Genomic DNA, 27,491 nt, shown 5'->3' on the forward strand with positions numbered 1-27,491 from the left:
CTGGAAACACAAGATTCTTTTGTTTTATGTAAGATGCCATGTAACGTCTCTATCACAGGGTCCAAGTGGGCAAGTTGGTATTCAAATTCAACAAGGAAGCAAAACTATGACTCTGGTTCTGGAGGATCCTATGGGAGATACTGGGTATCTAGTATCTTTTACAAGTCATCAGTCATTTTCACAATTGCCAGAGCGGGGGTTTGTGGGTTGGTGGTAGTGGGTCAGGGCGGGGGTTGGTCTGTGATGTGTAGGTTGCTGAAATAACTCATATAAGCAACTCCCAATCTCGCCGTGGATTCAACCCACCGACGACAGAGTTGTCCGGTCGAAAGAATATCTCTCAAATAAATGTTTGGAACTTGAAATCACTGAGAACTGGGACAAACTTGTTATTATCCAAAGCAGGTGTAGACAGCAGCAGAAAGATTCAAGTCATAAAAAGTGCTCTACTTTCACAAATAAAGAGGCTTCACAGCCCAATGAACCCATCCAAATTGTGAGAGCTAGAAAAATTAAGGTGAAAAACATTGCTTTCTCAATGATATGGATACGGAAATCTATATCACTGGATTTAGGATACAACGCATAGTGAGTGAATGTGGGTAAATGAATCCCCAGACACCACACCTACCCACATGGATAAAAAAACAAACAAAAGGGACAAAACAAGGACAAAAATCCCTACAAACTCTAGTAGTTTTTGAGTGCATTGATCTCAACTTTTATTTATTATTGTTCCAGGATCAAGCATGCCTTGCCTGGAAATCCTTCATGAAAGCAACCAACTTCTCAACACCGGCCAAAGGCATGGCATTGTATATGGATGCCCGCATTCCTCCCACTGATCTGTGCCCCTTCAGCTGTACCATCTTCTCTTTTGCAGCCTCCTTCACAAACTCGGCTTCCAAATCTGACTTCTCCAATGTAAATGGAACATTCATCAGCGACCTCACTGATTTCTCAACTGGGCATCTGTAGAACCCATTGCTCTCATCTATGGCATCATACAGAATCTGGGCCTTCTTTATGTTCTTCTTCTCAACCTCCTTCAAACCTCCCTGTGCCAACAGATCTTCAAACACCAATCCACACATATAAATCCCGTAACAAGGAGGGGTGTTATACAGTGAATTGTTCTCAACATGGATCTTGTAATCGAACATGATTGGAGTGATTTCTTGTGCATTCCCAATCAAATCTTTCCTGACAATCACAATTGTGACCCCAGATGGACCCACATTCTTCTGAGCTCCGGCATAAATCAACCCAAACTTGGACACATCCACAGGCTTTGAGCAGAAATTTGAAGACATATCCGCAATAAGAAGACGATCGTTGTTTTTGGGGGTCGGGTAGTCCTTGAATTCAACTCCGTGAATCGTTTCATTGGCGCAAATATGCAAGTACTTAGCATCTGGGTTCTGCTCTAACCCATCAAAAGATGGAATCTTCGTATACTTCTCAGACTTCCCAGACCAGATCACGCTGGGCTTGCAGAACTTCTGCGCCTCCTTGAAAGCTTTGTCCCCCCATGACCCAGTAACCACATAATCCACCGGATCATCGGGTTTGCATAGATTCAACGGGATGGCGGCGAATTGGCTGGTGGCACCGCCTTGCAAGAACAAAACGGCGTACTCCTCCGGAATATTCAACAGAGCCCTCAGATCCGATTCCGCCTTTTGGATTATGGACATGAATTCTTTACCCCTGTGGCTCATTTCCATGACGCTCATGCCCGATCCGCGCCAGTTGTAGAGCTCCGACTCGGCCTTCATCAACACGTTCTCCGGCAACGTTGCCGGGCCGGCCGCAAAATTGAAGACCCGATCCAAGGATTGGGCGTTGGAAGGTGGGCGTTCGACTTGGGCTGTGGAGCAGGTGATGGAGATAGACTTATTACGACGACTAGGGCTGAGATTGAAGACATTAACGCGTGCCGGATTAGGGTTTTTGAGGAAATGTATGGTTGTTGAACGATTAGGGTTTTGGAGAAGAAGAGAATTTGGCGAGGTGGCCGTTGCCATGCTTACTGGGAGTGTTGAGCGAGAGAGAAAAAAGAGCTAGGAGGGGTTTTTGGCGTGAAGATGGCCAGACCCAGGGTGTACTATATATAGTGGAGCGCTATGAAGGTAAGGGCTGTTTAGGAATAATTTTTAATATATATTTTTTTTTAGAGCAAAAATCTATTTTTAGAATTCTTTTGAATTTTTTTATATATTTTAAAATATTTATTAAAAATCATTTTTATCTGCCCTTTTATTTCGGATTATTTTCCAAACTCATACTTTTTTTAAATAGTCTATAAAAGAAGAAAAATATTAAAATATATTATCAAAAAATAGTTTTTTATTTTTAAAAATAATTTCAAATATCCAAATTTTCTTGTTTAAAATAGGCAAATTCTAGGTGTCCTAAATATCATTAAAATACAAGTCCTAAGGTATCTTGAGGTTTAAAAAGGTTAAAATTGAGGTCAAAAGTTCAAAGTGGCTTTCCATTTTCCTAGTACTTTTTCCTTCCTCTCTCTTTCTTGGCAACCAAGCCATAGCTTTTATTCAAATAGAATTTTCCCAAGTACAAAAAATTAAAGTTCAATTTTTCCCCTTTGGATTAAATAGAGATCCATCTAGATTCATACAAAATGGAAGCACACCCAAACAGGTGGTATTATTGAGAAAATTGGTATTTATTCATTGAATTATTGTCCAATGGAACTGTTGGAATAAAACATTGAAGGCAACATCTGCTGCACCACATTTTAAATAAAATAAATAAATAAAAATAACATTCCAGGGCAACCCAAGTTGCTGGGTTGTGTTATTTGTTAGCCACCGCCCTTCCCCCCACCATTGAACCCAGTTGTATAAGTCACTGAGAATTAGTAACTATACATACACACACATAGCCCTATTGTTGTTGTGTCCCCAGTAGGAAATGAGCCGGTTCACATTTTGATGTATAACCCAACTTTGATGTACAGTACTTCCTCTGAGCTGCAGTTAGTTTCCCTGATCCCGCATTTTGGTGCAAATTAACAATCAGTCTTGAGCATTCTCTGCACCATCAAGGCAAAAAAACAGCACCCCCATCAGTACTTTTTCCAGGTATTACTGAACAGAAAAGGAGAACAATGGGGGAGAGGAGGAGGGAGGAGGAAAAAGACTTTACAGAAGCTGATCTTCAGTGTAGCTGGTGTAGTGCTCACAAGTCTTGTCCCATTGCTTAAAACCATAGAGAGTACACTGAGCAGTGTAGATGGAAGCAGCAGCTAACAGAGATGGTGGGAACTTCAGCATCTCATACTCCACCAGGCAAACATCCATCAAGAAGAATGATAGTAGCTCCATCTGGGTCATGGTTTAAATTTAAATGCAGAATCTCAGTAAGGCAATCTATGTTGGTTGATTCATTAAATAAACAGAACCAGAACCAGAACCAGAACCAACCTTCTTGTCTGATTGAGCAGCCTTGAGGAACCTCTTCATGAAAACGTACGGCGTCGGGACTGACATGTTGAATTGCAATGTGTTGAGCATCAATCGCTCCTGCAGATTTATTTTAAGAAAAGGGTTTATTCATTTGACAAAAAGAGGAGAATAATGGCAGTAGAGCGCACTAACAGACCACCACCAGCCTAATGGCAGTAGAGTAAAAGAGTACCATTTCAAGAAACTCCTTCCTTGTGTAAGCTTTGTCTGAAATAATTATTAAATCAGCAACAACTGGAACAGAAACCTCCTCATATTTGCACGCTAAGAGCATAGCAACCAGACCAACTAATTGAAGCTTCTTTCTTGCCACCGTCTGCTGAGCTAGAAATCTGTCTACGAGATTGACAGTAAGAAACAATGTCTCTTCCATGAGTTCAAATTTATCATGCACCTGTTTGGTTCAAATACATCAATTAGTGCCCCCTTTGGATCTGACAATATCTCATTTCTCCACTTAGTAAACTTGTATATACCTCGATAAGCCAGTCGATCAGTATAGCCCTCATCTTATGGTTAATGTCAAATTGTTGAGCCATATAGTCCGGAGAGACACAGCTAGAGCTCTGCATAAAATCAGTGTTGTTTAGACATCAAACCCAATGTGAATTGATGCTCAAATTACAATGGCTTATATTCAGAAAATATGGGCATATTTTAAAAAGCATAAGATCTGTGGAGTTCTGAGGAAATTTAACCTGAATGTACTAATGGATCCAAAGTGCAAGTTGCATTAGGGTTTAAATTTTGTAACAAAAGAACTAAAGGTCAAAAAAATCCTTGCCCTACACCCTACTGTCAACCTTGGTCACCCAGAATCAAAGGCTATAATCTGAAACTATAAAATGAGATTGAGTTTTGAGCTACCTCCGTCCTTCTATAGTAGGCATACAGCTCTTCAACGTACTCAGCAACTGCAAGTGGATTCCTGGCATCTGGGCCATCAATATCCATGATAGGCTCCCCATCTATGTCCTCCATTTCCACCTCCTCCTGCAAATATTTCAGCCATTCCTTCATGGGTTTTCTATTTGATGCATTATTGAGTAGTTTCTAGTGGGAGAGAGATATACCACTTGATTCATCTCATCGATCTTGGTTTCTGTTTGTTCCACCAACATGGGTACTGGATGATCTGGAGCTGCCTTGTGCTCCTCCACATCTTCAATTTCGCAATCTTCTGATTCACCAGGAGTCCATATGGATAATAACTCGGGTTTCTTAGGTTCCTGCTAACATCATTATAAGACGAGAAAATGTTAGCCCCATTGTGTAGTAATAAGAGGGAAAATTGACTCTCAGAGAGCTAAAAGCTGTACCACAATGTTAGAGTGCTGCCTGCTCGCCAATTGTGCAGCAAACCTCCTATAAGGTAGCAGCAAAATGAAATCAAAGGAGACCCATTAGAACATAAAATGTCATAAAAAAATACAAATAAATCCACTGAAATCCCATTTGGCTGCCGAGGGAAACCGAGGAAAATGAGAGAAAACAACAAAACAAGACCAAGGGTTTGATGGATTTGTGTTGTATTTGGCTTACAAGTTCGACCTCAACTCATCTAAGCAGTTGCATCAGGCTCAGCTAAGGGGTAGGAATTTTATTTTTTTTTCTTTCTCCATCAAACCATGAACTGTTCAAAATTCAAAATTTTCAAGTTCCTCAGACACCCACTCGGATGCCATGAAAAGTGAAATGGGTTACATTCAAACCTTGTAACTGGTCGACGCTGCACTGGAGCGTGTATCCTCTTTTCACAAATCGCTTGTTTTCTGCGTCAACATCGAACATCCAACAAATTTAATCTCCGAACACAAGAAAACCATACTAAAAGAAAAAAAAACAAGAGAGAGAAAATTTCAAAAAGGTGAAGAGAGAATTATTTACTCTAACAAGCCTCTCTTGCTAACACCACCTCTCACAACATTCTCACTAATCACGCTTAAAGCTCTTCGATTCTGTCTCGTCTCAAGCACAACTTTTTTGTTGCCCATTTCTGTAAGGAAAAAACCAAAACAACCCAAACCTCAAAAACAATCCAAAGCCAGACGAATTCCAACTCTATCAAACCCAGATTCAATTACCTTGAAGGACTGTGGGTTCAACCAAACCAGAAACTGGACTGTTCTCTGGAATGCACATTTTTTCCTTACTCAAAAGAAGAATACCAGCTAAAGAGATGAAGATCAAGGGTGGAAGGAGGGCTTTGAGTCTAGATAATACAATCTAGACTCCCTCTAGAGAACAGAAAGTAAAGGTAGAATGGACAGTGGGTTTGGACAGAGACAATAGGGTTTGTCTTAAAATATATATATTTTCAAATGCAACGGCTAGAAATTTATCTGTTGCCTAAGGTGTGTTGTATGAATGACTTTTGTCTATCCTAACGGTCACATGACTGTCATGCTTCTTGTTTTCTAAGTTATTTGGATTTTCATTTATTTTTTATATCCGGCTTTTTTTACTGTTAAACTTTCTAGGAAAATTCTACAGTTAGATATATCCGTTGTAAAAACAAAAAAATAAAAGATCCATTATTATCAATGTTTTTATCCAACAGATATGATATATAAATATTTTTACCGTTAAAAATAAATATTAAGAAAATGCTAAATTTTGATTTAAATCTTAATTTTATTTTTTATTTTTAAAAAAATATTAATATCCAGTGAATCAGTAAAAGAAAAAAAAGGAGATAGAAATTCAGTATCTATTTGATATCTCTTGCTTGGTTAAAAGATATACATTTCATGAACCTTTTATAAAAATATTTGCATATATTTTCTATTTTTCATTTTAAAATTATTTTTAAATTTTAAAATGTAAAATATAAAAATAAGTTTTCATACCCTTATATAAAAATAATCACAAAATAGGAATCTTTTAAAAAATCAAATTTCATACATTCATCCGTAAAATTCAGGATGGTCAAATATAGTATCTATATTATTAAAAAGTAATATTTCGAAAGTAATACTTTGACAAAAATAAAATTACATAGAATACTAATTATTTTTAGATAATAATTTGAAATTCATATTTAATAAATTTAGATTCCTATTTTATGGTTTTTTTAAAATGTGTATGAAAATAACTTTCCTGCATCCGTGGATGAATTTCTATTTTTGTATGAAAGTTATTATATTTTTGCACTCGAGTTTTACTTTTAAAAACAAAAAATAAAAAAATATATCCAAACAACACTTAATATATTTAATTAAATTTAAATTTTCAGAATTTTTTAGGATTCTAGAAGCATTTTAATTTTTTTTTAAAATTTTATTGTCTCTTTTATTTAATTAATTTTTTGTATTTATTTATCTTTTATTACTGGAGACTTTGGGTTTGGTGCTCTGGCGAAGCGACCAGAAATTCAGGCGCAAGAAAAGATGCTGGGGAAGTCTAGAAAAATAAATAAGCTTTCATTGCTTTCAAACATTTGATTATTTCTAGCTTTAGGACATGCCCATTAATTTGGTGGCTCCAAATCAGTGTATCACTTCAGTTCAATAATTTTACTTCTCAAATTCTACTACCTGGCCAAAGTATTTGTTCTTGGTAGCTAGAATTTGACTGATCAAACAATGAGGTGTACCTTTACCATTTTTTAACTTTGGAAATAATCACAAGTGGGGAGGAGCCAGGCCCTTCCATTATTCATACAGGGGACCACTGACGGGGGCAAGCCTAGTAAGAACAAAAGGGAACTTCTAAATCAGTGACAGCAGAGGCCTTTTAAGGTCACACCAATGGGCCAAGCCCCCCACCCCCTTTTTTTTTGGTTCCGTTGTGATTCCTTTCCTTTCTTTTCCGTTTCCATTTCCTTTCCTAAGAGTTCAATAATAATAGGAAAACAAGAGGCAATGCAATGCTGAAGCCTCCAATCTGAAGGGAATTTTAGAATCAGTATTTAGCATTTGACGGGCTCTGTCATATCTGACATTCACTAACAGACTTTCCAAAACATAACCACAAATCTATTTATTTCAATCTGCTATGGCCTTTGAACTGAAGACTACTACTATTATTACCCGGAACTTTCCATGTGATGGAACCATCAGAATGGGCAGAATGTTCACAGTAATTGAGAGATGAAGTGGGGAAGATGACATGCCCCTTTGTGGTAGACCTGTATGGGAGAAGAAAGAAGATTTGAGTCATGTGGCCTAATTGGGGGAAGAGAGAGCCACACAGAGAGATGAAATTTACCTGTGATTGTCAAAGGTCAGTTTCACTGTGATGCTAACCAAGTAACTGGATAGTAATTTACAGCAGAAAGATACATTCACTTGAAGAGACTGGATAATGACGGTCGACTAGGTTTCTGATTAACTGCTTCTTCTAGCTTGTGCTGCTCATTTTGCTTTCTGGCCAACTTCTGTTGTGGTAAATGACTGTTCTTAGCTACTTTATCCTGCCTTTTAGCTGATTTTTGGAGATTCTCCTTCCCTACCATTTTCAAATGCTTCTTGGCCATTTCCTGGTGCTGCTCATTCTCAGCCATCTCCTGCTTTTTTGCTATCTCCTGGTGTTTGTTATTCTTTTCTTTCTGCTTCTCCTTAGCAATCTCCTGCTCTAAAGGATCAAACTCTATGTCAACCAACTTCTGCTTCTTTCCCCTCTCTTGCTGTAGTTCAGGATTAAATGATGATAGACTGCGTTTTTTATCCTCCTTAGCAACCACCAGATGTTTTACCACCTCATAAAGAATGGGATGGCAATCCTCTTCGAGTGCCTCTGGCTTCTGTTCATTATAAGACATGTACAGCTGATTTTTCTCCTCAAGAACCTCTGTTCCCATCTGGACAAGCCCACTGCTCATTGTGTCCATAATAACTTTGCCAAGAACAAATCTAGTCTCTCTCAGATCTCCCTTTCCAAGCAAGTAATAGTCAATCTCAGGACTCTCCCTTCCCTCCTTATAAGATTCAATACCATTCACCAGCACATTAAAAATATGAGCAACACGTTCTGCCATCCTCTTCTGTACAAATACCTGAAGAACCACATTTTTCAACCATGTCAGCCGCAATCCAAATAGTATGTACTAGCACAGATGTCAACATGTATGTTTTCTTCAACAGCCATGTGGATTATTCACCCACACTGATAGCTAGATCCCCACTAGAAACAGTGATGGTACAAGATTCTATAAATTAACATCCCAGACCCATTTTAATAGAAAAGATTCAGAGCCAGTTGGATATTTGCTCTCCTCTAAGATCATCTCACACTCATGTGCCCTCCCAACATATGCATGAGCATACATTTGTCATATGGCTCTGGGGATGAGAAATAAGCTATTGCTTATACAGCCCAGCAAGTAGGACAAAGTATATGCATGTAAAATAAGTGGACATAAAACTTGGACAAGAGTGTGTTAACATGAACTATATGTTTGCATGCATCTACATGATGACAAATTAACTCTCAATTAAATGCAAACAAGATGCCAGCTTCTCCTAAGTAGTATCTCATGTTTGGCATGTAACCTAGATATAAGGTGGTTGACCACTCTGGATGAGACTGGAGGCATTATAACATGATCCTTAGCATTTTCCTTGTAGGCCTCACTCAAAAGAAAAATAAAGCAGTCAGGACAAAAGAATATCATGTCCGCAGAAAGATAGCAGCATTCAGTGGTCAAATGTCAACTTAGAAGTGCCATACAAATGGCAGGTTCAGACAACTTATAGGTTAACCTAAACTCCAGCTTATCTACTGTTTGGTTCTTAAGCACAGCAAATAGGAGCTTATTAACAATCTAGACTTAACACCAAATCAATACTTACCAAACCAGTGCATGGGTAGTCAGGGTAGTCGGACATTGATGCAGAAAGGTCACCCGTTTTAGTCGAAGAAATTGCACAATCTTGCACAAGTGATGCCAACTCAGAAACTCTTTCTGCTAGTTCTTCATCTGATTTAGAATCACATTCCACTAAAATCTCAGGTGAGAAACTAATTGGTGCTAGAGCATGTTTTCTTGCAAATTTAACACCTTCTGTCCACTTCCCATGATATAGAACAGAAGATAAAGTCCAAACTACAGAAGCATCTTGGGGTTTGTTTACTAATGCCATGTGAAATGCCAACAGTCCAACCCTATTCCATACAAATAGACATAATCAGAAAGCCGCATCTCAAACAGAGAATCAGTATCAGAAGGAGTTAAAAACATATGGATCCATAAACAAACGTTTATATATTCCTTCCCAAACTATTCCAGACTGTTATTAAATTACAAGTGTAATAGAAAATTTAGGATGGACTACCATACCAAGTTGTCTTCCCAGTTACAGAACACAGGTTGTGTTTCCCACACCTAGCAACTAAAAACTGCCGTGGGATATTAAACAAGAAAATATAAGATGTACATAAGTGTAAAAAACAGAGAAGGACGCGGGATGTTGAGAGAGCCCCAGAGGGCAAACAACTATCTTGAACCGGTAGATCTACATAGTATTCATCAAATTGAAAGTCTTCTACAACAAATGAATTTATGCGATATGAATGGGGTGTGAATATTTCTAGGCATGCTAAAAATGATTTGCAAGGCATGGAAACCTTCTGATGCTAGCAGCTAGGGAAAGACTGGAGCGAATTTCAAGAAATGTTTAATGCTTAGACAACTTTGTATAGCTCTGTAGTGTTCTTAAACTTATGCAAGAGAATTCAAGATAATTTTCCAAAAAAACATCAATCAGCATTTCCATTTATTTTGTATCCCTGACAGGAGTTTGGCACGAATTCATGATGGCATTAATATCTCAACAGTGTTTAAGAGCCCCACCATCCTACAATGATGTTTGCAGCCCTTTTAAATAGGAAAAAATTTCATTTCACAATTACACATGTTTGGGAATATGGATACCACCCTCAAGCAATGAAAGAGAGCATCAAAACAAAAAATATATAATCCAGTGGATTTTGAATAATCATAATTTAATAAGCAGCAAACATAATCACTTTTGACACTAATTCACCCAGTAAAATAAAGCCCTCATCAATAATCTAACTGCAAGAAGGCAACTAGCTTCTGAGTAGAGATGTTACTAAAGACCACCTTATTCCAAACTTTGAGATTCCACTTCAAATCTTTAAGCTTAACCACCAAAAATGTGACTAACCAAACCCTATACACTACAACCATCCTACCAGTTTCAGATCAGCTCTTTGAGACCTTTCACTGTCAACCACATGTTTTCAAATCTGAAAGGTATTTTTCCTTTCTTTATCCCTCCACCATCATGCAGAATAGGCACATGGTATAAGACTAATTTTGGTAGAATGCTTTGGAACAAGCCTCTGAACTAATTCTCTCAATCTTTAAAAACAAGAAAACAATCTAACCTAGTAGCTAGCCTATTATTTAACCCACCACACCAAGTAAAAGATCCTCCAGTTAAAGGAAGGTCTTTTAGCTCCAGATCCTCAATAACCTCTTAAAAGCGCCTTATAGAAGTTGAGTTACTTTGGCAATTCCTCCTTTCCCCTGGGAATCTCACACCCATTGAAATCCCCTTCTACACACCATGGATCGCTCTCAAGACATCTAATATCACTCAATTCATTCGAGAAATTTCCCCGCTACTCATTTAAGACTGGACCATAGACCCCTGTGTCATCCAAACCAAGTTATCCTCATAGTTTTTAAATCTACAGGAAACAGAAAATGCTCCTACTTCCATCTCAATAAGCTCCAATGCTTGGTTATCCTAGAAAACCAACCCCCCCTACTTAACCCCTAGCTTCCACTACCCCCCATTCGAAGCACCTGCTCACACCCAACCTTCTCACCAAATGGGCTAACATTGGTTGAACCTTTGGTTCTTGAAGACAAACAAGGTCTGCCAAATATGAGTGAATGAGAGACTTAATAATTCTATGTTTATCCCCCTCATTAGTCCCTTTAGCATTCCACAAAAGAATGTAGAGCTTTATTGACACACTCTGGCTAATTCCCAATTACCCTTTTCCCTCTCTTCTCCCATTAATCGAGTCAGAATTATGGTTAACAAAGCATTCCAACTTACAAAGTTCCCTCTCAGACTTGGATTCAACATAAATATTTTTTTTAACCCCTGCCTCGGAGTCTTCCCTTTCTTTCTAAGCTCCAATCTTCTCAAAAGTACAAAGATTTCCTCTTCAAAACCATCTACTAGAAGCTCCACAAATTTAATAAAAGAGGCCAACTTGCTAAAACTTCCCTTCGGGAAAATGGAATCCCACAATGGACTCTCTAAAGCACACCCCTTGACTAGATCAAGCCTCTCTTCCTCCACCCCTGCCCTAACTCCATTTTCAATATTCACACAATTTGCTAGAAATCCATCGACAAGCCATCCATCAAAATCATTTTAAGGGGGCCACCCCTTACTTCCTCTTTCACAAACAAAGACTCATTGACAGTCCTCTTCATGTCCCCCCAATAAATCAAATCCTCAAATAGTCTTTTGTCATATTCCAAACCCACAAAAGGAGAAAATTGAGAAGGAGATTTGCATCCTAGGAAGGAAGAAGAGGGGTTCATCATACCTTGGAATCGAACCGATTCTGCCACCAAAGATTCGTCATCTAGAGAAAAGACCCCCTATAGATTCCCCCCTCCCCCTGTAATCTCCTCATCCACCCTTAAAAAGCCCCCACATACATCACCCACTTGTTTGAAGAAACATTTGTCCCAAAGGAAAAGCGGGAGACCTAATCTCAACCAAGCATTTTTTGCCTAAACACCTTCCCTGAAGTAACCAACCTTTGGGACCCATCTATCAAGCATCATATTTTTCTACTTAAAAACACACAAATCTTCTTGCAAAACCCTTTTCACTTCCCCGCAACCTCAAATTCAAATAAAATTAAAGAATCTCCCATCAAAGATAGGCGAAAGTTCCCTCTCAGTTTCCAATAATACCTAGTCCACTCCTTTAAAGTAGGTAAAAGAAGGACCTCGTCCAAGAAATCACCTCATGATTACTACTCAAAAGGAACATATTTTATATTATAATTCTCATGAATTTCACATATTTTAAGTAGTAATTATACCTAAAATACCCAATTGACATATTGTAGTTCTTGCAATGATTACTAACCATCTTCTATGAGTTGTGAAATGATTTTAAGGTGTAAATGATGAATTTAATTCATCATGGAAGAAATGAGAATGAAAAGTGATGAAAAAGAAAGAATTGGAAATTTCATAACCATGTGAAATTTCCCACAACCGTGCGAATTGGACCAGAGAAGGAGAATCTGCAATAGCTTCAAAAAAGGAATTCACACCACCATGCAAAATTTCGCATGAAGCTGTGAAATGGTCCAAAAAGCATTTCCACTTGCTGCTGCCACTCACTTTGGAATTTCGCACCACCGTGCGAAATGGCCAAATCTCATGCAAAAATGTGTTTTTGGTGCCAAATTCCAGAGTTTTTCATTTGAAAGATTAAGAAAGACCCCTAAGATGATGTCAAGTGCTATTTATGTAACATTCCTATAAATAGGAATTTGAAACTCTCATTTGAGGTTTTTTTTACTTTTGGACTTTGGAATTTTCTAGAGACTCTTTCTCTCTCAATAGAAATTTTTATTTTCTTTCATTTTCTCACTAACCAAACATGCCTTGTGAGACCAAATCTCCAAGCATGAGTGGCTTGAATCTCATTTTTCTTGGAGGAATGAGGATCTAGAGGCAAGATCTAGGGTGAATTAGAGAAATAAAGCTTGATTTGCAAACCTAATTTGATCTAATTGATTGATTGATTAAATTTTGGGAATTTTTCTCTTCAAATTGTCTTGAATGACTACTACAATGCAAACTAGATAGACTCATTAAATTCTTAAACCTAGATTTAATGAGATTGACTAGTTGCATTATGTGAATCATTGGAAGAAGATTTAAGATGAATTGAATTTATGGTTTAAATTGATCTTTTGGATTAAATCACCTAATTTGAAGAAAAATTAAATCTAAACTTGGATGAGAATTTAGATTTTCAATCTAACTTGATAAAGAATAGATCTCAACACCTATTCACCATAGAGATTGTTTTCTAGAAAATATTAACTCTAAGAGTTTCTTTTCCCTATTAATTTTGTTTCAAAATTTAATTGTTTTACTTTGAATTGTTCTTCCCAATTTGAAATCGTTGTTATTTTTATTTTTATCATAAATTGTCAATTTATTTTCATTTGATCACATTCATTTCTTTTCTTACCATTCAAGCTTTAATTAACAGAAATACTGCATCCTAATGAATGACACCCAAAACCGCTATACTACCGTAACTTTTGCTAAAAACTGTTTTTGATCAAGTAAAAGTTACCTTAACATAATTGAATTAGGTTATAAATTTTGTTTTGATACGACAAACGACCAAAATCCATCAATCAAAAAATGGCACAATTGTCAAGGATGGTGCTAAGGTAATTGAGGCAAAAAAATTTATAAGGATTAGCCCTTGTGATCCACATCACAAGATTGGTGAAATTCTTTTTACCGATTCTCCATTTTTCATTTTACTTTTTTTAATTCCGTTTTTTGCTTTTGTTTCTCTTTTTGTTCTTCTTGGTTTGTTGGCTTGTTTTGTAAGCTCTCTATTGCATGCTACATTAAGAACAAAATTTAAGGGAGAGATTACAAAGGACTTATATTGCTAATCATCTTTGGTTTGTGATCCAATCATTGAGGAAATGGAAAATCAAGGGGAAGACCAATAAAATCAACATGGACCAAACAATGGCACCCCACCCCCCTACCAAACACCAATTGAGGTACTACAATTTGTTGAAAGAGTTTACACCCCCCAAATTGCAGCCACATGGTATCACTCACTGCTCTCCGAGGTGCACCCACCACCTTAGCAAAGAAAACAAGTTCTTTAGGCCCCAAAGACTCATTCCTCTAAAAAGCACCCCAAACCACACCCCCCCCCCCCCCCGGCGGGCAGCCCCTTACCTTTGGGAAAGATCAAATCAAACCTTTTTTGCTTCCACTGAAAATACTGAGCACAAGAGAAACCATCCCACCTCATTACTACAAAGTTTAAACTATAGCTTCTCCCTCCCTCAATCCAAGACTTGATGAAAACCTTCAAGTTCACTTTCTGACATCAAGCCTCCACCCTTTCTAGGTGAAAAGAAAGACCCCTTTCTCTAAGTCTAATCCACATCGAGAATCTTTGTCCCTTCTCAGTGACTACACCAGAGATCTTTCCTTTGAAAGTCTCAACCAAAGTTTTGAAAGATTTCGAGTCAATTACAAACCAACCTCTACCTCCAATCACCCTTTCTCCCTCTGCCTCCATTTCTTTTAATAATTGATCTTTTCCTTATGGTTGTGATCCTGCGTGATGTGGCTAAAAATTCACATCCTATTAGATGGAAGAAGGATGAGGAGGGGTAAAGCACCCTTCAAGTTTGAACATATATGGCTTAAACTAGGGGGAGATTCAAAGACTTAGAAACTAGTGAATAGGTTACGATGATAGGGGCCCCTTAATAAATTAATTATTAGTGCTATAACGAAGAAATTATAAGTTACACAGAAGAAATTAAGCTGTGGAATAATCCATAAACAAATCTCATGCTTCTTTTTTCCCAAATACCAAACAGCAGAATGAGATATATTTTCCATTCTGTGCTTTTATTCCAATTATAGTAAAACATTAGCATAGGATATCATATTTTATATCCCATAGGAGATAAAATATCCTGGATGCATGTATCCTATCCAGACCACTAATTCGGCATAGTGAATGTGGCTTAAGGGTATTTTCAAACCATGAGAAGAGAATAAGATTTTTATTGAAGATAAGGGATAACAAACAGAAAAGGAAAAGAAAATAATACAAGCAATCTTTATGGAGTGAACAATAAGAAAATTCATAATGTTGATGTTACTGAAGGAATAAAGTTAAGAAGGAAAATAGCATCAGGCTCGGTAAAATTTGGCTTACCATAGACTGCAATCACAAGGTCGATCACAAGTAACCAATTTATCCAAATTGAAGAATAATTTCTGCACATGAAAAATAAATAAATGTATTTAGAAGGCAATGGATTGATAAAAAGGGGTTTACTAATAAAAAAATGATATTCAAACTAACATAAATTGACATGTTGGACATATTTACAATTGGATTAAGCATGGAACTAGTAGAAGTCTAGAGACCACATGTAAGTAGTTTGCATACACATACCAAAGGGTCTATATGTCATCATCACAAAATGAAGTTGTATAACATACTTTCAAAAGCTTTTGTTTCATTACAACTCTCGAATTCCTTTAACAAGCCAAATCTGGTAAAACTCTCAGTTACTCCAGAATTCAAAATTATTTCCAAATTTTTACTAGGAAAATTTATCCTATAAGATTAAACATTTTCCAAATCATTCGTGAATTACATGAATACAAAGATTCATACATTTTTTTTTTATTCCAAGACTTTGAAAGACATCATAACTCTCAGCTTTTCATAAGAAACATGGGTTCTCTCAAAATTCAGTACTCAGAGTTGTTAATCACACAAACATTTCTAACTCCTTGATTCAAACTCCAAGGTTAAAAATTACCAAATCCAAATTCGTCACTGCTTATCATGCCTTAGCAGCATGTTAATCATTTATGAAAAAATGATACACTGCAGACTGGAGCTTACCATAAACATCATGGAATGCTGTGCAGATGGTTCAGTGGCCTGTTGAGCAAGGTATGCTCCCTGCAATCAAAAAGACAATTTAAGTATAAGTTTGTGTTATAACTAAACGCATGTGCAGAAACACAGAAAGCAGGAATATGAAAATCTACCTACATGAAATGGAAGCAGAATGTCAAGCAGGTTGAATCTCCAAAGTAAACAGAGAGAAGGCTTAGCGGATCCATAAGACAGCATATAGTTTAACTCCAACATTATCCTGGACTGAACAGACAAATAAATACCATATTGTTAAGAGACCGTACAGAGAATTCCATTTAAATATCAGGTTATCTGCCCTATTGGCCCAATCAAATAGGTCAAACAACCCAATACACCATATGATGCATTGGATATCATACAGCACACCCACTGTGTCATGTATAAGACTAACGATTTTGGTAGTAATGCATGTTCTACAGCAGAAAACAGACAAAGATAACATACAATGAAAAAGCAAAATACTCAAAAATCATTAAATATCCAGGAAGCACAGTAGTCTTACTAGACTCCTGTAGAAGTACCTTGTCCAAACTCTTAACAGATGAAGCAAGGCTTCGTATTGCAGTCTCAGTTTCCCTTGAAAATGACAGGCCTAGACGAGCTGCAATTCTTAAACCCCGCAACATTCTAGCTACATGATAGAGTTAGCATTAAAATGTCCAATTAGGCTTAGTTTGAAAAAATATTGTGCTAACAACTACGAATGTCATGAGTCATGATATTAATGAATTTATATCTAGAGGATGGAGACACCTACCGCAGTCCTCTTTGAATGACAACTGTGCGGGGATTAATGTCCGTAGCTGAGAGCAGACCAAAATAAAGATGTTTGCAACTTCAAATCAGACAAATTGGAGCAAATTATAACAAGCTGAATACAAGATTTTATTAACAAAAGGTAATAAAGAATCACCTTTAAGGACCTCAAATCCTTCATTCCATTAGCGTAATCATAGATTTTATTCACAAAAGGATCAAAGAATAAACTGCTTCCACAATTTAATAGATAGACATCAATGAGTTAGATTGAATCCAACTAAGCTCATAAAATTCAGATAAAAAAGAGAAATACTTAATTTTATTGTTAACTGATAGAAATATGCTACGTTTTATAAACAAAGCACATCATTTATAATATTAACCTCAACCACATGAACCACATATGCATTCACATTTTCCTTTTAAGAAAATAGGACCTGTTAATTGTGAAATCTCGATGCATACAGTTCCTCCAGCGATTGAAGTCACTTTCATCACAACCACTTGGCATTTGGGAGAAACTAACTTTTTCTTTTTCTTCACCATGCGTTGCCACTGTTTCAAAGCTGGATACCTGATACAGAAAATGATACAATTCTGTAAGGAAGACAAGATACAATATTATATGCGAGATGGAAGAGTATTCATACCAGTAGTTTACAGTAAAAATGGAAATCATAGAAGGTTTTAATATGATGAGTAAATGCACCAACCAACCTCAATTACAGAACCTTTAACATGCACTCTGCATATAGGAAACCGCCGTCCAACAATCTGAGCACGGCGAAATCTCTTCTTGATCTGTAAATTATTAATATACAATCAGCATAACTACCTAAACCTTATGGTGCAAACACTAGATTACTGATGAAGTTCTGAAGAACCTAAACAATGCCACAAGACCTGTTTAAGTTTAGCTGTGGTGATCACATCAAAATCTTTAGGTGTTTTATTCAGGATTAAGTCTCTCACACACCCACCTACCAGGTAGGCTTCAAATCCTGCATGGTATAGATTGGTTAAAAAAGGAAACCTTCTCTTATATGAATAACAGAGCATTCAAGTGCAACCAAATAAAAATGATATCGGCACACAGAGATAGTGAAACACGTTTCTATTCATGAGGATGAATCTCCAAAATCTACTCAAGAAAAAAAATGAAATGAAATAAAGAAATCATAAATTAGTTTGACAAGAGTTATTTAGGTAATTTTACAGTCTTAAAGTTCTCTAGTGCCATAATTAATTAGTAGTTGGCATTTGAGTTTTATTCAAAATTTGGAAAGTTTTAGATTTCTCCTTGAAAGAAGTTTTTAAAATTTTGATTCGAGTCTCTTCTCTATTAGAAACTCTTACTACAAGAGGTTTTAAGTTTTTAATTTTACATATTATATATAATTCTAAAAAAAAAAAAAAAAAGTTCCTGCGTTCTTTTAATTTTTTAGAAGATTTAATAGTTTTAAGAAAGGGAAGAAATTCCTAATAAGCTACTAGATAGGTGAGGTTTGGTTTACATTTCTTAGTTTTATTCAATTCCTAAAGTTTTCCAAAACCTATAAATAAGACTTATTGAATTGTATAAGTACACAATCCTCTAAGATGGGAGAGAGAGAGCGAGAGAGAGAGAGCGAGCGCGACAGCGTGCGAACTCGGGAGGCCGGAAAAAGGAAAGATGACGCCGGCGAGGGAGATGAAGATAAGGATGGGTCCCGAAGAAGGCGAAAGGGGAGCAGGTTTGCAGTAGAGTCTAAGGTGTTTGAGCTAGAACTGTTAGAGAGAAGAGGAAAATCCCAAATATTGATAGAGGAAAGCAAAGGGGGAGTCTCGTCTTGGGTTAGAATGGGAGTGGAGAGTTTAGGGTTCTTTTTGGAGGGCTTAAACTTCTGTATAAGGGACGAGAAGGAAGATAAATGGGTGAAGGAATGGAAGGAAAAGGGGAGATCCTTCTCCCTGTTGCGAAGTGCAAACAAAGCGGGTTGTTTCCTCCGGCTAGGGGTAACTGATTCGGAACGAAAACAATATTGTATCTTCATCCCAAAAGGCAGAGGAGGAAAAAAGGGATGGATTGAAATGGCGGAAAATTTACAGACTCTGGGTAGGTCGCTGGATAGGAAGAACAATACGCAAAAAGAAAAGGTAGGGGGAAACATGGATGTGAAGAAAACGTTTGCGGAAGTGGTGAGAAGACCAATGTGCAGAGTTGCAGTGAAGGTGAGAAGGGAGGATACTATAGGACTGTTACAGAAATTGGGTCATTGTGCTGTGGCGTGTTGGGAGGATAGATCAGGGGGAAAAGATGACCTAGCGAAGGCGGGGCAAATCTGGGCAAAGTCGTGGAATCTCAAGGGTAATTTAGGGCTGGCTAAGCTGGATAAGGAAAGTGTGTTGCTGGAATTTGAAAGATTGGAGGAGGCCAGACGCGTCGTTTCCTGTGGGACTCACACGATGGAAGGAAACCAGGTACGACTGGAATACTGGAGTCCAAAGAGCGGATGTCGGACAGAGGAGGAAGAGAGAAATGAAGCTTGGGTGAGGATAGTTGGGCTTCCAATCTCGCTCTGGAATCCAGAAGTTTTGAAGAAAGTGGGGGATGAATGTGGAGGGTTCATTGCAGCCGATGAACAGACGAAGCTAATGGGTGAACTCCAATGGGCCAGAATCTTGGTGCGACTGAGAGGAGATTTTAGACCAAGCATTCTGGAAATTGAAACGGAGGAGGAGATTTATGTGGTGTCGTTATGGTGGGAGTGCCGGCCGGTGATAAAGAGAAAGCGCAGAACCGAAGATAGCTGTCGGAGCAGGGAGGTTAGGGGTGAGGAGATGCCACGCGCGGGATAGCGCGTGATGACGGGGTGGGTGAGCGTGAGGCCCGAGGTGCAGAAACCATCAGTTGATGGGATGGACGTGCAGGGGGAGGGGCCGGGTTGGGTCGTGGTTTGCCCAGATCTAAACCCGATATCAAGGACCTGGGCCTCAAATGGAAAGGTTCATTTTTTAAATTCATGTGTGGGCCCAAAGTTGAGCGGGCCCATGGACTTGAAAAAGAAAGGGGTGGCTGTAAATGAGTTTGGCCCAGATACAGGCCCGCCACTTAGAAAGGAAGCTGTGGGCTGCTTCACTAAAGGCCCAGCTTTGCCTTTAATCAGTCCGTCAGACGCAGGCCCAAGTGGGACAAAGGGTTGCTCCCAACAGCCCGATTCTGATGGTAATCAAAGGGAGAGCCCAAACTCGCCAGTAGCCCAAGAGGAGATGGGCTCCCTGCTGCAGTGCTTCATCCCCAGACACCTTCATGCACCAGAACCATTCGTTGCGATGGAGTCTGAAGATACAAGGAAGATTCAAGGTGGGGTCAGGCTGACAGAGACTGATAGGGCGCTCGAAGAGGAAGTAATGAGGTATGGAATGGGGCTTAGCTCTTGGGGGAAAAGGGACTTAGGGGATTCTCATCTCAATTCTTTTAATTTTGATCGGATTCCGGAGGGGGAGTCTTTCGATCATTCTGGGGATCTGGGTGAGGCAGGTCGGGCTGATAACTCAATGTGGCTTACTGTGTATGAGGCAAGTAATGAAAGGATGAGTGGCTGCAAGGAAGTGGGACTACCCAAAAGCAGTAGTGATAAAGGTAGGGGAATGAATGGGGTTGGGGACATATATGATGTCCAAATTGAAAGAGAGGAATTGGAGGACAAATGGGAAGAGAGTGGCTTGGCGAGATTCAGCCAGTTCCTTGGATTCCCCACGGAGGGGTTGGAGAAGGAAATACTGAATTTTTTGACCAAGATCAGAAAAAGAAGGGAGAAAATTCATAGCAAAGAGCTGCTGGAAAAGTCTAAATTTGAAAGGGAGCTAAGAAGGCTGGAGTGCTCAGTAAATTATGAGGGGGGGATGAAACAGAAAGGCTCGGTTCAGGGCAAAGGGCGCCAAATTGTGATTGTCCAATGAAGGTGAAAATACTGAGTTGGAATGTAAGGGGAGCTAATGATAGCTCCAAAAGAAAAGTGATTAAGACCTTTATAAGAAATCAGAGGGTGGATTTAATTTGTATTCAGGAAACAAAAATGCAAGCTATGACGGATAGTACAGCAAGAAGTCTAGGTTCTGGGAGATTCCTTGATTGGAAAGCTGTGGATGCGGAGGGGGCTTCGGGAGGAATTTTTATATGTTGGGATAAGAGGACTTTGGACATTATAGATTGGGAGGAGGGTCAGTTCACGTTATCTTGCAGATTCCGGAATGTTGAAAATGGGAATGTCTGGGTGTTTACGGGAGTTTATGGCCGTTTGCTAAAGTGGAAAGGGATGCGTTATGGGAAGAATTTGGGGCAATTAGAGGGCTGTGGGAAGAGCCCTGGTGTGTAGGGGGGGATTTTAACATTACTTTGTTTCCAAGGGAAAGGAGTAGCAAAAGGAGAATTAGCTCAGCAATGAGGAAATTTGCTGAAACTGTGAATGAGCTTGGGCTGGTGGATCTTCCTCTTCAGGGGGAGAATGTACTTGGAATGGGGGCCAAAATAATCAGACCTGGGCACGTTTGGACAGATTCCTAGTGACTCCTTGTTGGATAGATCAGTTCAGTGGGATTAATCAATGTAGACTGCCCCGTCCGGTTTCAGATCATTTCCCAATAATGTTAGTGAGGGGTGGGATAAGACGTGGGCCGACTCCATTTAGATTTGAAAACATGTGGCTTAAGGCTGAAGGTTTTAAAGAGTTGGTGCGCAGCTGGTGGCAAGAAATTGATGTAAGGGGCAGTGCTAGTTACAAGTTGGCTACCAAGATGAAGGAAATAAAAAAGAAGCTGAAAGTCTGGAATAGGGAAGTCTTCGGTAAGCTGGAGAGTAATAAATCTGAGGCCTTGCAGCAGGTGGAATTCTGGGATAGGGAGGAGGAGGAGAGAGTTTTGACTGTGGAGGAAACAGAGTTGAAGAAAGCGGCTAAAGAAAATTACAGAAAATGGGTGATAATGGAGGAAACACACTGGAGACAGCTCTCAAGGGAAATATGGCTAAAGGAGGGGGATAGAAACACGGGGTTCTTTCATCGTATGGCAAGTGCTCATCGTAGAAATAATTCTCTGGAGAGAATTAAGATCAATGGGGAATGGTTACTAGAGGAGCAGGATATTAGGGAAGGAATTGCTAATGCGTTTAAAAATTTTCTATCAGAAGATTCGGGGTGGAAGGCGGATATTGGGAGAATTCAGCTTGAGCAGATCAGCCATCAAGAGGCTGAAAACATGGAGAGGCCCTTTTCAGAGGAAGAAATTCATGCGTCTCTGATGGAGATGAATGGGGACAAAGCCCCTGGCCCGGATGGATTTACTCTGGCCTTTTGGCAAAGCTGTTGGGAGTTTGTCAAGGAGGAGATCCTAGAAATGTTCAAGGAATTCTACGAACATGGCTCTTTCCTAAAGAGCCTTAACAATACTTTCTTGGTGTTGATTCCCAAGAAAAGTGGGGCTGAGGACCTAGGTGACTTTAGACCCATTAGTCTCCTGGGGGGACTGTACAAGTTATTGGCTAAAGTTTTAGCTAACAGACTGAAGACAGTGGTTGGAAAGGTGGTATCTACTTCTCAGAATGCCTTTGTGAGGGGAAGACAAATCCTTGACGCCTCCTTAATTGCAAATGAAGTGATAGACTCGTGGCAGAAACGAAAAGAGAAGGGTCTAATATGTAAGCTGGATATAGAAAAAGCCTATGACAGTATCAACTGGAAGTTTCTGTTGAAGGTGTTGCAAAAAATGGGCTTTGGGCCAAAGTGGGTGGGGTGGATGTGGAGTTGTTTATCTTCAGCCAAATTTTCAGTGTTGGTTAATGGCGTGCCGGCAGGATTCTTTCCCAGCACTAAAGGTCTTAGACAAGGAGACCCCCTGTCTCCTTATCTCTTTGTTATGGGGATGGAAGTGTTAGATGTCCTTATTAGGAGAGCTGTGGAAGGGGGCTTCTTATCAGGGTGTAATATAAGGAGTGGCAGGGAACCCTCTCTGATTATCTCTCATTTGTTCTTTGCTGACGATACAATTATTTTCTGTGAGCCAAGAAAGGAACACTTAACTCACTTAAGTTGGATTTTATTCTGGTTTGAAGCGGCGTCAGGCCTAAGGATTAATCTAGCCAAGAGTGAAATCATTCCAGTTGGAGAAGTGGTGGAGATGGAGGAGATGGCTGTTGAGCTAGGCTGCAGGGTGGGGTCCTTACCTTCTCAGTACTTGGGTCTTCCCTTAGGGGTTCCTAATAAAGCGCCCTATATGTGGGATGGGGTGGAAGAGAGAGTCAGGAGGAGACTAGCTCTTTGGAAACGACAATATATCTCTAAAGGGGGGAGAGTTACTCTAATTAAGAGTACTTTGGCTAGCATGCCAATCTACCAAATGTCCATTTTCAGAATGCCCAAGATTGTTGCTAGAAGGCTTGAGAAAGTGCAAAGGGATTTCTTGTGGGGAGGGGGAAATATGGAGGGGAAAATTCACTTGGTCAATTGGGAGGTGGTTTGCACAGACAAGGACAAAGGTGGGCTAGGCCTTAGGAAGCTAGCCATGTTGAACAAAGCTTTGCTTGGTAAGTGGATATGGAGATTTGCTTGTGACAAAGAGAATCTTTGGAAACAAGTGATCAAGGTGAAGTATGGGCAGGAGGAGTTTGGGTGGAGGCCAAAGAAGGTTAATGGGGCAGTGGGTGTAGGGGTTTGGAAAGAGATTTGGAAAGAATCAGATTGGTGCTGGAATAACATGACTTTCAGAGTAGGGAAGGGCAACAAGATCAGATTTTGGACAGATGTGTGGTGTACAGAGACAGCGCTGTCCCATTGTTTCCCTCATCTCTTTGGTATGACGGTGCAAAGGAATGTAACGGTTGAGGAAATGTGGGATCAAAATTCGGGGCAAGGAAACTGGAATCTAAACTTTGTGAGGGATTTCAATGATTGGGAGATGGAGTTGGTTGGGGATTTTCTGCATATTTTGAGGGGTCACAAGCCCTCTCTGGAGGAAGACGCAGTCCTGTGGAGGAAAGGAAAAAGAGGTCAGTTCAGGGTCAAGGAAGCGTATAGCTTGATGGCGAGGTCTGTTGATACAAATTTTCCTTCTAGGAGCATTTGGGTGGCACGGGTGCCTACTAAAGTTGCTTTTTTTGCGTGGGAGGCGACTTGGGGGAAGGTGCTCACTTTGGATAGGCTCCAAAAAAGAGGACTTCAACTTCCAAATCGTTGCTTCCTATGTGGTTGTGAGGAGGAAAGTGTAAATCATATCCTTATTCATTGTACAGTGGTTAGAGCTCTATGGGATACTGTTTTTGGTTTAGTTGATGTGAAATGGGTTTTCCCAGAAAGTGTAAAGGAGGTCTTAGCTAGCTGGAGGGGCTCGTTTGTGGGAAAGAAAAGGAAAAAGATTTGGGACACCATTCCGTTGTGTATTTTTTGGACGGTGTGGAAAGAGAGGAATAGATTAGCTTTTAGGGGAGGTGTGTTGAATGTGCAGAAGTTAAAGAATTTTTTTGTTTGTAATCTTTGGAGTTGGGCCAAATTGTATGTAGGTGAGGAGGCGTTCTCCCTTATAGGTTTCCTGGAGTGGATAGCCTCCAATTAAAGGGAGGTGATTCTTTTGTTTTTGTTGTTGTTTTTTGAGGCCTTAGCTGCCTTGTATACTCCCTGTATACCTTGTGGCTTTGTGCCTTTTGAATGAATATCCTTTACTTATCAAAAAAAAAAAATAAATAAGACTTATTGATATAAAACATGATTAATGATTGATGATCAATAATATTAAGTTTTTTTTTTTCCCACTTTGCAATTTACAATGATGAAACTTCATTGTTTTTCTTCTAACTAATACTCCTAAAAAGACTCTTAAAAGGCCTTAATGAGATTCTAAGGTTTCCTATCTTTCTTATTTGTCTTTTCTTTTCCTACTTATGTTTCCCATTGAAACTCCTTCCTAAGCATACAATAGAAACCCATTGACTATCACCTCTACTAAGGAGTGTTGTAACGACTAGCCCACAATCGTGTATATATTATCCGCTTTAAGTTTAATTAACTTTATAGTCACAACTTTAAAACATGTCTACATGATTAAGAGAAATCTAGTACATATGTAGAGCTAGGAACTTCTCCCCTAATCAATGTGGGATATCACAAACCAATTCCTGACCCCAATGTGGGACACAATTTGTTTGTTTGAGTGACCTTAAAATCTCATGGGACACAATGAAAACGTTTTATCTACACAGGAGGTGATTGTGATGTCTCACATTGGTGAAGGGAAGAAGTAATTGACACTATATATGTATTGGACTCCTTTTAACCATAGAAATGTGTTTTAAAGTTGTCAGGGTTTGTTGGACCCCGAGCAAACAATATCTATATGGGAAGAAGTTGGTTGTTACATTTGCAATGGATTTAGATAGCCTTGCCCCATAAGGAGTACCCCCATGTACCACCAGGCATGGAAGTAATGGCTATTAACAATAAGAGTACTATAGCAGGGAATTAGGTAGGTTAAATGAGCCATTTACAATATTCCCAATTCTCTAGTTTGAGTTGCAAGTCAGTACAAATTAAAGAGGGGTTAGAACAAAACGGGTTGCCTCAAAGCTAAACAGATTGTTAAAAGACAATTTACTAAAATTTGCAAAAATTCATAACTACATAAGGTTGTTTGCATTGACCACCCAACTGAATTATTGCACCAAACAAAAATTCACTACAAAACAATATGCCCTTCCACCACATGTGAAAACATATAGTTAGCAAAATTATAACAGAACATCACCTTCACGCTGAAGAAGTCTCAAGACAACCCATGAGGGCGATGAAATCATCGACCGCGTTATACCGAAGGTCCTTGAGTCCAATTTTTTCCATTTCGACATGTCAATTTGACCTACATCAGCACCCCGTCATCATCAACATCATCCAAATTGAAAGTTCCAATTATTTGTACGTGTAAATATATCATTGTTTCTAAAGACATACATTGTTCTGGGATTGAGTTCGAATCCGAACCCATATCTCGGTGGAATTGAGGTTGTAGTCCTCCGTCGACTATTGCGTGGCTAAATCTCTGGAAGTAGAATATATACATAAGAAGAGAGGGGGGGGAAACAATAAAAGGGACCTTGTTAGTATGTGATGAAGTGTTCGAAGAAATGCCTGAAAGAGAATGGGGAAATAGAAATGAACCTGCAGTTTGAATAGGGCTCTGATGCGAGATACGAAGCCATTACTGGCTTTGAGTGTTAAGGCCATCAGAAGCGTGAAGGAGAGTGTCATGGGCCTCATGGCCGTGAGACTCCAGAGGAGGAAGAGGAGGTGAACATCTCGGTTACGCGCCCTCCCGTTGCGGTCAGGTGCTTTGGAGAATTAAAATGGTTAACCGAGATTCCACCTAGGGCTGCAAAAGCAGCCGAATGGTCTGGCCTGGTCCTAATGACGGCCCAACCAAAGCCCGCCAAAGACTCTGACTCCCGTACAATTGACTAATGACGGCCCAATCGATCATTCTTAAAATTTCCGTTGGCCTCCTCCGAAAATTTTCAAATAATTCCTGACACATAATTTAATATTTTATATTATTTATAAGGTTACACTATTCTATTTAATAATATTTATTTATATGTTTAAAAAAATAATTAAATTGTGATTATGTCATATGATATCTTATTTTGCTAAAAAGATGGATAAATATTCTATTTTTTGTTATTTTAATGTGTTATTTTATTTAAATTATGGGGTATTCAATTTAATAATTACTATTTAATAACTAAAGTTGACTTTAAGTTAAAATATGTTTTAAATTGTTGACTTAAAACTTACTACTTTAAGTATTAAGATTGTTTAACAAAATTAACTTAAAATTTATTTTAAAACATGATATTAATACATTTATCTCCATAAGTTATAACTAAGACAAAAGAAGTCAAGTAATACTGGAGACCGTGAAGTAATAAAAGAGATGGTGAAAGTAACTAGGACAAATAACGATAAAAAGATAAAATAAAATTGTAAACTTAATAATAAGTTAATTATTTTAACATATTATTTAAAATTATTTTTTACTTTAAGTCGTGTCATTAAGTTATTTCACCAAACATACTTAATTTACTTTTTGAGCTATTAAGTCACTCAATTTAAGCTTATTCAATTTGATTTTCACACATTAAAATTTGACCAATACAAACCCAAACCTCACTCAATCCAAATTTGTAAAAATTAAATTAAATTAGTCCTAGGTTGAGTGCTTAGAAATCAAATTAAGTTAGATTTAGGTTGAATGTTTTTTACTTTGATTGAATTCTAGTTGATTATAAATTTAACATAATCCATTCATATTATAACTCTAAGAAATATTATTTGTAAGAGCATAATTGATCTTGTTTGTTAATCTCTATGTTATACAAATAAATTTAACCTAATCCATCCATCTTATAACTTTTAAAAACATTATTTTTAATAGCATAAGTCATCTTGTCATGTTAACAACATCTAAAATTTTGATTAATTCAAGGGTTATTTGATTAAAAAAGACGTTAAAAATGCAAATTCAAAAG

General features: G+C 38.4%; 3 protein-coding genes across 3 annotated transcripts; all 3 read right to left on the minus strand.

The window, feature by feature from the left end:
- Positions 1–426: 426 nt before the first annotated feature.
- LOC117913155 (phosphoserine aminotransferase 2, chloroplastic-like) lies at positions 427–2,097 on the minus strand. Its single transcript, XM_034828098.1, has one exon. It carries the CDS (start codon positions 2,025–2,027, stop codon positions 744–746), a length of 1,284 nt encoding a protein of 427 aa, XP_034683989.1. The 5' UTR covers positions 2,028–2,097; the 3' UTR covers positions 427–743.
- A 573-nt stretch (positions 2,098–2,670) lies between these two features.
- Positions 2,671–5,780, minus strand: LOC117912302 (G2/mitotic-specific cyclin-2-like). Its single transcript, XM_034826840.1, has 11 exons — positions 5,576–5,780; positions 5,379–5,487; positions 5,204–5,263; positions 4,811–4,856; positions 4,565–4,720; positions 4,359–4,484; positions 3,968–4,057; positions 3,664–3,885; positions 3,450–3,548; positions 3,172–3,350; positions 2,671–3,058 (listed from the first exon to the last, which is right to left on the minus strand). Exons 1-11 carry the CDS (start codon positions 5,631–5,633, stop codon positions 2,911–2,913), a joined length of 1,293 nt encoding a protein of 430 aa, XP_034682731.1. The 5' UTR covers positions 5,634–5,780; the 3' UTR covers positions 2,671–2,910.
- A 1,575-nt stretch (positions 5,781–7,355) lies between these two features.
- Positions 7,356–26,300, minus strand: LOC117912771. Its single transcript, XM_034827473.1, has 15 exons — positions 26,125–26,300; positions 25,918–26,005; positions 25,715–25,825; positions 17,849–17,946; positions 17,663–17,746; positions 17,383–17,519; positions 17,100–17,172; positions 16,944–16,989; positions 16,708–16,817; positions 16,301–16,408; positions 16,148–16,207; positions 15,446–15,507; positions 9,284–9,596; positions 7,701–8,487; positions 7,356–7,620 (listed from the first exon to the last, which is right to left on the minus strand). Exons 1-14 carry the CDS (start codon positions 26,221–26,223, stop codon positions 7,777–7,779), a joined length of 2,100 nt encoding a protein of 699 aa, XP_034683364.1. The 5' UTR covers positions 26,224–26,300; the 3' UTR covers positions 7,356–7,620; positions 7,701–7,776.
- Positions 26,301–27,491: the final 1,191 nt, after the last annotated feature.

Source organism: Vitis riparia, chromosome 4 (assembly GCF_004353265.1).
Source record: "Vitis riparia cultivar Riparia Gloire de Montpellier isolate 1030 chromosome 4, EGFV_Vit.rip_1.0, whole genome shotgun sequence".
NCBI classification, from domain to species: Eukaryota; Viridiplantae; Streptophyta; class Magnoliopsida; order Vitales; family Vitaceae; genus Vitis; species Vitis riparia.